Source organism: Crinia signifera, chromosome 2 (genome assembly GCF_055691185.1).
Source record: "Crinia signifera chromosome 2, ASM5569118v1, whole genome shotgun sequence".
In the NCBI taxonomy this organism is placed as follows: Eukaryota; Metazoa; Chordata; class Amphibia; order Anura; family Myobatrachidae; genus Crinia; species Crinia signifera.
In genome coordinates, this window is record NC_139218.1 from 74,152,487 (window position 1) to 74,164,809 (window position 12,323).

General features: G+C 47.6%; 1 protein-coding gene across 1 annotated transcript in view; it reads left to right on the plus strand.

Annotated features, from left to right (window-relative positions):
* Positions 1-12,323, plus strand: part of ITGAE (integrin subunit alpha E) — a 129,351-nt gene that overhangs the window by 105,263 nt on the left and 11,765 nt on the right. Inside the window, exons 25-27 of the mRNA XM_083170689.1 lie at positions 8,874-8,951; positions 10,991-11,063; positions 11,144-11,251. Of these exons, the coding sequence (XP_083026815.1) occupies positions 8,874-8,951; positions 10,991-11,063; positions 11,144-11,251 (259 nt within the window). The remainder of the gene's footprint in view (positions 1-8,873; positions 8,952-10,990; positions 11,064-11,143; positions 11,252-12,323) is intronic.

The following is a 12,323-nucleotide window of genomic DNA, read 5'->3' on the forward strand; positions in this document are numbered from 1 at the left end:
TGCACCCTGTGGGAGCATACAGTAAAAAAAAAAAAAACAGGACCAGGCAGGAGGGGACAGATTACAGCATTTTTTTTTTTTTTTATATATATAAAAGCCATTGCAGGGCACTGGGCACAGCAGGCAGGGCAAGTCAATTTGCAGAAATCACAGTGAGTCACTCACTGCACTTACCGGCGCCCAGAGGAGTCAGGAGCACTATCAGGACGGGACTTTCAATCCCTGCCGCTGCCGTGTGACCCGGACCCTGCTGGCTGCTGCACACACATGCTAGCTGCTGCAGCGCACATGGAGGAGGGAGGACAGAGGAGGACACGGAGGGAGCCTCCCAGGGTCTCAGGTACACTGCTCACACTCCGCAAAAGATGAGGGGAGGAGCAGTCAGGCATGCGCACAGCCCTCCCGTGGCCATGTTTTTTGTGTAAAAAATGGGCAGCGGCGGTCAGAATAAATATTTAAAGGAACAGACGCCGGGCAGTCTAATGGGTGGTCCGGTGCACCCCCGGACCACCCCTTAGATTCGCTTATGCTCACGTTACATAAATATACTGCTGCATACAGTCCAGTTCCTCATGCAGTTCCTCATGCATGCATACATACTGCACCATTGATGCCGGCAGTGCTGTGTGCCACTGTCCCTGCTGCCGTGTAGGGGGGAATGATAAATTACTGCTGTTGTGCCCAGCTGCCACTGCACCGTCTGTGGGAGGGGGTGGGGGCACAGAAACCAGGAAAACACCTTCTATAGTTGCTACTACTAGTACCCGGCATTCTTGCCTCCCAATTGGTGGTGAAAAAACACTTGATGCTAGGAATGGCCATCAACCATTGATGATTCAAAATAATTTATGGTTTTTGACTGATGTAGAATAGTTTTGTCATCGATGGGGGAGAACCAAATGGTTTCCCTCCATCGATGGCAAAGCAAAACTAAATAGTGCTTTTTTCCTAAGCCAAGGGGCCAGGACACAGAACATACCTCCATAGCTCTGCCCCTGACACCAGTCAAATAAAAGGGATGGCCATCGATAGTTAAAACCAGCAATGGTCATACTTCACATAGTATGCTACCATTGATGGTTGTTTGCACATTGCCATCAATGGCCATCCCTACATAATGCAGGGGGTTCTGTGAATCCTGGCTGGGCCATGGCACAATGCTACAGCTAGCATTATACGCAGCCGTATAACCTGCTTATCTGTAGAACCGGCCCTGGTTCTGGGGCACTCTTTCCCAAAATAAATAACATCAGTAAAAATGACCTAAACCACAATATAATAAAAGATCTATTCTATTGATCCAGCACAGTGTAATTCGCTGTAATCGCATTATTCATAAGATTCGCACATCTTATATTGCCAGGAGAGTCAAAATGCAAAATTGCCATATGTTTATTGCACACAATCCAGTTGCAATGTATGTCAGCAGGACAATCTTTAATCTCATCTGTCCAAACCAAATTCTCAGAAATAGATACCCAGTATGTTATTATGTTTCCACATTGGAGAAGAAAGACACTGTCACGGACCCACCGGTCGCCTGCTCCGATACGTCAATCTGAGCAGCGCCGGCCGTGACTGGGGTTCACTCAGGACACTCGGGTCCTTTCCTTGAGGTACACTGCCACCAGCCAAAACCTGATTTTAGCGCCTGAAACTGCGCAAGGGGCGGCTTGGCTCGCCCCTGACCACACAATACAAGATAACAATGGTAACGTTTTTCAGCCGTTCTCTTCCGAGGCTAATGAGTCTTAGGAACACAGAACCAGAACTGGGAATATGTATTATTTATTCCTAGAAATACTACAGAGCTTTAGAAAATAGTTACAAGATTTTACAATGATTTTAAAAGTACACACAAGTTTTAAATGCAATTTCAAAAATAAAAAGGGAAAAAAGACAGAACCGTATCCTACAATCCTGAAGTGGGGGGGTCCTCCACAAGAAATCTCTCGTCGCCTACAGCCTGCTTGCTTGACCCCCAGGTAGTGACACTGACTATAGGGAGAAGGTCTTAGTTATACCTTGCAGACTCCCTCATCCCTCCCACCCTTGGGATTCCACTCTTTCCATGCTGAAGGAGTGTGGAAGGTCCCTGGCAATGTATCTTTGACAGTCTGCTGTTTTCAAAGTGATTGATCCTCCTTCCTTGTATAGCAGACCCACTGATAAGAGATGTGAAGGAAGGGGACAAACTCTAACCTCTTCTTCTGGACCATGGTTTATGAGGGGCTCAGATCTTATCTTACATCCTAACTCCGGAGGAGTCCACAGATGTCACACTGAGGGAATACAGGCCTCAAACTCAAACCAGGGTCACCTACAGTTTACATACAAGACATGTCCTGATTCCAATACTCACAGGAGACATAACTATTACACCAATATCAGACATACATTGATTGAACAGATAATCATAACAGGAGGCATACGTTAATTTGATCGATCACCTGATCTGATCGTTACACCTCCCCCTTTTAAAATGGCGCACAGAGGCGGTGACCCACGTCACCGTCTCATCAGTGCGCTATTAACTACATCACCTGGACAGGTAGCAGTGGTCTCTGTGCTGAGACAGACTGCCACTGATTCTGCTGAATTTGTACAAACACTTTCTTATACTTGACGTCTGTCATGGGACCACCGGACGCCATAGCCGTGGCTAGGGTGGGCAATGGGCATAGTCCCTGTCCCTCTCACAGGAGATGGCAAACTAAAAGCACACAGGTGTCCTTGAACCCATAGTCTGTGAGCACACTGATATAGTGGGAGCTGTGTCCATCCCGGCTGGTATTGACACAGCCCACCACAGCTGTGCGTCGGACTCCTGGACACGGATTCTCCCCTGCAGCTGGCAGTTTGGCCTTACTCACTGAGATCAGTACCAGACCATTCCGCCACACCCCAAACGGCCATCCCCCTGGGACTCGTAACTCGGCACGTTTAACTATACCACAGGTGTGGGGCATTCTCCCAGCACTATATACAGACTTAAAAATGTCTTCCCAGCACCTCTCCTGAGCTGACTGACCCCCCCTCCCCTTCACTGGGGGGAAGGTCCACTCACTCAACACCTCACACCTCATCCTTTTGTGAGGAGATTCGCTCTCTGTGTCTGTGTGTGTGAATTGTGAAGGGGGGCACGTTTCTGCAAGGGGGAATACCAGCAGGTCCTTGTCCCCTGTCTTGGGAACATCCCAGCTCAGCTTTCCTGAGGTTAATATAGCTGAGTTTACCTGTGCTTCACGGGCCCTCCCACCCTTCTGGTTACACACAGCAGCTTCCCTACTAGCCACTGGCTCTATTCCTAAAACAACCCTTTCACTGTACCCAGGGGTATCTTTCCCACTTCCCAGGTATGGGGCAGCCTGTGCAGGGTTGATTCTCAGTTCTGCGTGGAAAGCCGAGCTTTCCATGGCAGTCCAGGACACCTTCCTGAGCCTGACCTTCCCTCCCAGACCCGCAGGTTCTGTGGCTGGGGTGGTGCCACTGAGGTTCTCAGGAGAGGCATCCGTTATCCAGTGATGCTGGAAAAATGCACTCTCTGGAGGGTTCTCAGTGTCTGGAGGGAACCCCTGCTGTGTTCCTGTATCTGTGTTTGTGTGGCTACAGTAAGGAGGGGGGTTTGGGGGGAAAGCTGCAGTAAGGGACACTCTCTCCCTATCTGACAGGTCTACAGTGCACACAGGACCCACCGGGTCACTTATTATACCTGGTACCACATTTCCCACAGTAGCGCAGGACATCACATTATCAACAGTAACATCAATATCATAACCTGGGGAGACATCCTGCAATACCTGCAAATTAGCCTGTGCATCTTCCACAACACATGGGGCCCATCCTGCTGGCTTACAATTGCACCATGGTAAACCCGCTATATCTGGATCCCATTGTCTCTGAGCAGGAATGGGGTTATCTGAGCATGTTGTCACCAGTAACTTATTGGCAGATACATGCTCTGCCTGCAACCAACTCAGATCTGTCCCATTTGTGCAGTTAGCGACCCCTGGCACGATGTCACAACCAGACATCACTGGAAGAACAGGGTTAACGTCTGGCACAGCAACCTTAATGACATCACCATCAGCACTCCTACCACTGATGAGTGAGGGTGTCTCATTCCCAACCAGATTAGGGCATTCATTTAACCCCACAAACTGGCAAGGATTACCCACTATACCTGTCTCTAACTCACCCTCCACCTCTACCGAAGGTACGGCACTATCACAGATCATCCCAGGGGCTTCACACAAAATAACAACATTGCAATGTTCAGCATGGTTACATACTACCTGAGATGCATCATATGGTTCAGAAGGGTTAGCGACAGATATGTGTGGAGTTAATAAAAGTCCCACATCAGTAGTCCCACACATACTTGTGTGCATACAGTCAGAAAGTCCCATTCCTATTTCTGACATAGTCTCTCCCCTGCATACTTTCACTATGCAGCCAGCCTCTTCCGGCAACAAATCTGGAGCAACGGGTGGGAACATGCTGCTCACATCTTCCAGCAGTTTAAACTGGGCCTTGTGATGTGAGGTCTCCTGAGCAGGTTCCATGACGACTGTAGTAGGCAGAGTTACCTTGTCCTGGTGGGGCACCCCTGGTGAGAGCAAGCTGCTGACATCCTCAGATTCTGCTTCTCCCAGCCGTTTAAACTGGAACTTTGCTTTCAGAGCTGGTAACAGCAGCTGTTCTAGGCGACGCCACTCCGCACCTATCCGGCAGCACTGATCTCCCCAAAATGGGGTATCCAGCTTTCTCCAAGCATCGACCTCCTGCTGCGCAAATTTGTAACATTGTCCCAGTTCTCTCAGCAGCACCCAAGGAGACGCGGATGGACCCCAGAAACGAAATGCTGCACGATACTGGCTGAAGGCATTGCACCCATCGTCCCTGGCCTGGGTGAGCTGCGTGATCATCTCCCCACGAGTATGGTTGTGGCAGGAGATACCTTGCAGCTGGCATTCTTCCGTTAGTTCCTCTGTGCTCAGTAGGGTAAACATATCATCATCCTCCACTGGGTCAATATACCCACTGGGCTCTTCTGGTGCTGTAGGGGATTGGTACTCTGCAGTCTCCCTGACTGCCACACATCCTACAGTCTCCCTGGTGCTAGCAGAGATGTCACCTCTCTGAGCATCGGTTGTAGTGTCCAGGGCCAGCTCATTACTCACAACCAAGCTGACACTCACTTGGCTTCCTCTGTCTGCTTCCAAGACAGGGAACTGTGCATGACGCGGTCCGGTGAAATTCGCGTCAGCGGTCATTTGGGACCTCTGTCCCTTGTTAGGCTCCCCATGATTGATAACAGAGTCCACATCATGATCCAACACATTATTTACTTCCGCAGACAGTAAAAGTTCAGTACGAAGCCCATCTCCTGCTAACTCAGTAGCCACGGCAGATAAAGTCTCACGTAAAGGTTCGCCATCATGATGCCCTGTATCATCCTCCACTGGTTCACCAACAGCGATCAGGCCTCTGAGCCTCCCCAGCACCAACTGGTGTTCACGCTCAGCCTGACGCTCTGCAGCCTCTCGTACGGCTTTGCGCTCCTCAGCCTCTCGTACGGCTTTGCGCTCCGCAGCCTCTCTGTCCACAGTGGCTTTGCGCTCCGCAGCCTCTCTGTCGACAATGCCTTGGCAGAACTGCACCAGCTGCAAAGCGAATACGGGGTTCACATTCTTAATTTGCCTGATAACAGCTAGAAGGTCGCTCGGCAGTGTAGACTTGCTGGGTCCAGCAGAAGTGTTTGACCCTGGCGCGGAATCGTTTGTACTGTCCAGTGCTGACTGAGCCCCTGGGGTAGGATTGTCCATGGACTGGTTTGCTCCAGCAGCTAGAGTCCGATCGGCATCCACTAGTGCCTGAATCATACGTTTTCTACTCTGGCCAGACCAAGGGATATTCCTCTGCACACACACGACCGCCAGGTCATCTCTCCTCATCTGCTGGTAATCAGCCATCCGGAGTCTCACACTTGTCAAATAAAATGATAGGAAAGAAAAACAAGAGAAGGGAGGGAACAGAAATTGCATCCACTGTGTGACTTTTAAAACTATAGTAAAGCTCTGAGTTCTGATTCTGGTGATGTGGGTATTTCTCACAAAATTCTACCCACACTCACTTAAGTTCTTAAAGAGAAAAATGAATTCTCCACCCCACCGCTTGCCACCAAATGTCACGGACCCACCGGTCGCCTGCTCCGATACGTCAATCTGAGCAGCGCCGGCCGTGACTGGGGTTCACTCAGGACACTCGGGTCCTTTCCTTGAGGTACACTGCCACCAGCCAAAACCTGATTTTAGCGCCTGAAACTGCGCAAGGGGCGGCTTGGCTCGCCCCTGACCACACAATACAAGATAACAATGGTAACGTTTTTCAGCCGTTCTCTTCCGAGGCTAATGAGTCTTAGGAACACAGAACCAGAACTGGGAATATGTATTATTTATTCCTAGAAATACTACAGAGCTTTAGAAAATAGTTACAAGATTTTACAATGATTTTAAAAGTACACACAAGTTTTAAATGCAATTTCAAAAATAAAAAGGGAAAAAAGACAGAACCGTATCCTACAATCCTGAAGTGGGGGGGTCCTCCACAAGAAATCTCTCGTCGCCTACAGCCTGCTTGCTTGACCCCCAGGTAGTGACACTGACTATAGGGAGAAGGTCTTAGTTATACCTTGCAGACTCCCTCATCCCTCCCACCCAAATGTCACGGACCCACCGGTCGCCTGCTCCGATACGTCAATCTGAGCAGCGCCGGCCGTGACTGGGGTTCACTCAGGACACTCGGGTCCTTTCCTTGAGGTACACTGCCACCAGCCAAAACCTGATTTTAGCGCCTGAAACTGCGCAAGGGGCGGCTTGGCTCGCCCCTGACCACACAATACAAGATAACAATGGTAACGTTTTTCAGCCGTTCTCTTCCGAGGCTAATGAGTCTTAGGAACACAGAACCAGAACTGGGAATATGTATTATTTATTCCTAGAAATACTACAGAGCTTTAGAAAATAGTTACAAGATTTTACAATGATTTTAAAAGTACACACAAGTTTTAAATGCAATTTCAAAAATAAAAAGGGAAAAAAGACAGAACCGTATCCTACAATCCTGAAGTGGGGGGGTCCTCCACAAGAAATCTCTCGTCGCCTACAGCCTGCTTGCTTGACCCCCAGGTAGTGACACTGACTATAGGGAGAAGGTCTTAGTTATACCTTGCAGACTCCCTCATCCCTCCCACCCTTGGGATTCCACTCTTTCCATGCTGAAGGAGTGTGGAAGGTCCCTGGCAATGTATCTTTGACAGTCTGCTGTTTTCAAAGTGATTGATCCTCCTTCCTTGTATAGCAGACCCACTGATAAGAGATGTGAAGGAAGGGGACAAACTCTAACCTCTTCTTCTGGACCATGGTTTATGAGGGGCTCAGATCTTATCTTACATCCTAACTCCGGAGGAGTCCACAGATGTCACACTGAGGGAATACAGGCCTCAAACTCAAACCAGGGTCACCTACAGTTTACATACAAGACATGTCCTGATTCCAATACTCACAGGAGACATAACTATTACACCAATATCAGACATACATTGATTGAACAGATAATCATAACAGGAGGCATACGTTAATTTGATCGATCACCTGATCTGATCGTTACAGACACCATTTACTGCCAAGTGCCGAAATGCAACAAAGTATAGGAGTAGTTGTAACAATGTAACATAGCACTTGCAAGACAAAGCAGTATGTCTTAAGGCCCATACACACTGGGCAACTTTGAGCTGAAAGTCGCTCAAAACAGCATGTTTGCCCCAGCGATGAACGGTGAGCGCTGCTGCGCGCTCTCGCATCATCGCCGGGAAAGCCGCTCATCTGCTGGTAATACCAGCAGATGAGCGGCTTTGGGGACGGCTTTGCATAGCGCTGCGCTATGCAAAGCCGTCCTCTCCCCTCCGTCAGTGCTGGGCAGGGGGAAAGCCGCTCAGTGTGTATGCACTGAGCGGCTTTCCCCACTGCAATGAACGCAATTATCACTGTCCATACATGCTGGGTAGAGACTAGATCCCCTTCAGTTTTGATTACAGGATGTGATGTTCAGTGAGGGCGGGGCATAGTCGCCCAGTGTGTATGGACCTTTATCCATAAACAAGAACAAAAGAGTTTCTTCCTTTCCCTTCCTCTTGTTATACTCTACAGACTCTGTGATAGCACCTTAAAATATTGATATTATCATTTATATTCCTTCAGGGGTATACATCCTTATTATGGATGGGAGAGATACATAGAAGTGGAGATGGAAGAAAGATAGATCGGACAGGATGGGTAGATGGATAGCAGAGAGGACAGGGGAGATGGATAGCAGAGAGGACAGGATGGGTAGATGTATAGCAGAGAGGACAGGATGGGTAGATGTATAGCAGAGAGGACAGGGCCCAGGGGAGATGGATAGCAGAGAGGACAGGATGGGTAGATGTATAGCAGAGAGGACAGGGGAGATGGATAGCAGAGAGGACACGATGGGCGGAGATGGATAGCAAAGAGAACAGAGTGCTACGTTTCAGTGTCCATGTCGACATTCGGGACAAAAAAACATGAAAACCAAATGTTGACCTTCCCCATGTTGACATCCTCCATGTTGACCTAATGCTTGTGTTGACCTAATGCTTGCATCGACCTAATGACCCTGTTGACCTAATACATGTCAACCTTCAGTCATGTCTACCTTCCTGCATGTCGACCTTCAGTCATGTCGAACTAGTGGTGTTGACCTAATGCTTGTCGACCTAGTTGCTGTCTATCCTATGATCCATACCCATCTGAGTCTGCACCAGACAAAATGTATCATTTGTCTAATTTCAGCTTTAACAACGACTCTGCTCCGCTGCAGCAGAAAACCGCGCTCCCAGTCAGACATTCCTTCAGCGCTGTGCTCTCTGTGTAAGTAACTGGAATCATTCTAATTGTGTTTTATCATTGGGTTCAGTGGCTGCTGGCATAGAGCTTATTTGCTTATATTACAGAAACCTGCTGCTTAGGAGCCTGCATGCCACTACTCTTAGAGCCACATGTATCAAGCTTCAAAAAGTGATAATGTGGAGAGTGATAAACAACCAGCCAATCAGATGCTACCTGTCATTTTTCAGACCCAGACTGTAATATCGCAGGTAGGAGCTGATTGGCTGGCTGTTTATCACTCTCCATTTTATAACTTATAAGCTTGATACATCGTACCCTGAGCCTGAAAAAAGTTTCCAGGAATTAATAGATTTCCCTTGCATATACAGTAACAAGTGTAATAAGAGACCTGTAACTTGGCATGTACAGTATGCAATGTATATTGTATACATACAGGTGTTCTGTTGGAGAAAGAATGCACAATAAATCTTTATATCTAAAATATAAATATATCATACTTGCCTACTTTGAAATTCTCCTCTCCCGGAGAAGCCCGGAGAGGAGTCTGTCGGCATCACGTGTGGGGGCGGGGGTCTGATGTAGACATCATCAAGCCACGCCCCCCAGCACTGGAACTCCCCCCGATTTGTGGTGCCTCTCGGAGGGGCAGGACTAAATTGCGCTATTTGTGTATTTAGCCCCGCCCCTCCCGTCAAATCGACATGAATCGCGGTAATTCAACAATGCGGCTGTGTAACTGCAGGGGAGATCCGGAGGGTGAGGCAGAATCCGGGAAGATTGGCCACTTTTCTGGGGGGCCAGGATTGGGACCCTCCCGGCCAATCCGGGAGGGTAGGCAACCCTGAAATATATTTGGAACAAATCCAAGTGCATCCATGTAAAGTAGGTTGTAATCCAAGATATGCATAAGGCCTCTTACCAATTATAAGGCCTCTTCCAATTGTACTTGCACCTACAGTCACAAGTGTATTATAAAGCGTAAAGAGCAAATTGATGGCATATAGGTAATAACTTTTTCTTCAGGTTGAGACCAGGTTAAGCTCCTGTACATGCACAGCCACTGGGGTATGCATTTGCATGTATAGAAGGAACCAAAAATCCCTCCAAAGGCCAGGGCTGGTGTAAGGCTTTTCAGCACCCTAGGCAAAACTTCAATCTACTGCCCCCCCCCCATGCTGCCACCAATTACCACTTCCCAACCCCTTAAGGCGTACTTGCCTAACATTCTGGAATGGCTGGGAGGCTTCCAAAAACCGGGTTGTTCTCCCAGCCCCATGGGAAGATGGGCAAGTCCTCTGCTTTCCCTGGAGGCCCCAGAATCCTCCCCTTTACCACCCACAACAGAGTACAAGGAAGAGGGGGCAGCTAAGTAGGGAAGTATGCCTCAAGGGAAAGTATGGAGGTGAGGTCTTAGAAGTTCCACAGACGCCACCTGCACTAAGTACAACAAGGATCCTCATGGACATCCTTGATTTTTTTTGATAGGCAGACTTGGTGGCGCCCCCCAGATCCTGGTGCCCTAGGCAGCTGCCTAAAGCTGCCTAATGGTAGAGCCGGCCCTGCCAAAGGCACATACAAACTGGGCACTTTGAGCTGAAAGCAACTCAGTTTGTCCTTTGCGCTGCTTTCAGCTCAAAAGCCGCCCAGTGTGTATGGCCCGGCGATGAGCGCTGATACATGCTCCCCATCATCACCAGCTGCCGCCGCTCATCTGCTGGTGTTACCACCAGATGAGCAACGGGATGGACGACTTTCCATAGTGTCCTCCTAAGGAAAGTCATCCATCCTGGGAAAATCGCTTTGAAGGGCGAAAATTTCTGTGTGTATGTACTGAGCGATTTTCAGCCCAGCAATTTTTCCTCATCATCATTGTCCATACATGCTGGGCAAAATCGCCTGGTGTGTATGGACCTTAAACAATCTTCAGATAACATGTTCTTATAACTTTTATATATAAACCCCTAATAAACACAGACTTAACATCCCTGCTGCAATATCTCTTACACCAAGTGAACACCGGTGCCACTATAGCTGCTTAACCATCCGTATCATTGTTTCAGACAACAAAAATCACTTTACGTAGAAATCCCACCAGAGCCAGCAATGTTTCAAGACATTCAATTTACCTTTAATGTAAGTATCCAAAGTGCTCGATAAAGCATTGCTATATAATGAGGTTATTTACATTAACTGTACTTCCATTCTGTCCACAGTTCAATGCTGAGAATCCGTATGGTGCTGAACTGAGTTTAGAGTTGCAGATCCCTAGTAAATGTGTGCACGGTTCTATTTCAGAATTAAAATCTATCTTGACAACTAAGGTGGGTTCCATGCCAGCTGCGGTCTATTAACAAAATGACAGTATCACTTTATTATACTTTTAATCGAAATGTATTCTATACACCTCAACTACAAATCAGCACCTGGGGAATACAGTATATTGAGTACAAAATGCCATTACCATGTTTCTGACAATAAAAGTTATATTAAAAAGGCAATAAATAGCAAATTACTTAGAAGTCGGGAGACAAACATTACAGTCTTGATATAAAAAAAGCTACTATATTTTTGGTCACACGACCTTTTGATAAAGGGTTTAGATTGCATACCTTAGCCAAATATGCAAATTTAACAAACAAGTAGCCAACAAATGGTAAAATATGCAAATACCAAGAATAATTTAAATGCACCAAATGATATTTATCTCCGTAAAACTATTTACTGAAATTGTGCTACAGCAGTTAATTATTTTGTTTCCCTTTTTTAATGTTAGTTATTCAGGGCTGTACCTAGGTATATGCAGGTTTCTGTGCGGTTCCATCAATGCACCACAGTACCTGCAGGCAAATGGCAGATTTTTAGAAGGGGGTTTGAAAAATGTTTTATTTAAAGCAATTGTCACTACCCCATGAAAGATGCATAATTAACATCCAACCAGCTGTACAGTCTGTCCCAAATAAAATGCAGTTTATGTTATACAGTACAGATGAAGCGCCTCTCATGATGCTCCAGCGCTTGCCAGATCCCCTCCGTTGGCGAGGCGATGGGAGATGGTAGAGAGCTCTGTCCGAACAGGGCGCGTGAGCGTCTCGTGCGCGCCCCCCCCCCCCCTTCCGGCAGCTGGCAGGGGCTGGCAATCTGTACTTTACCCATATGTAGATCTAAAGATCATGATACCATATTCTCTCTCTGATGCGATGGTAGGGCACTAAGATCAACAAATACACACACACAGCAGACTTGGTAGGAAAATATGACACTGGAGAGCTACAGCAGCTCCATTCCTCCCATTATACTGCATGTAGTGTGTGCTCCAGCAACTGGAAACCCTCCCTGAGTTACCTATTGGCTACGTGCCTGAAACAGCACCCTGTATCCAATAATGCTACTGCA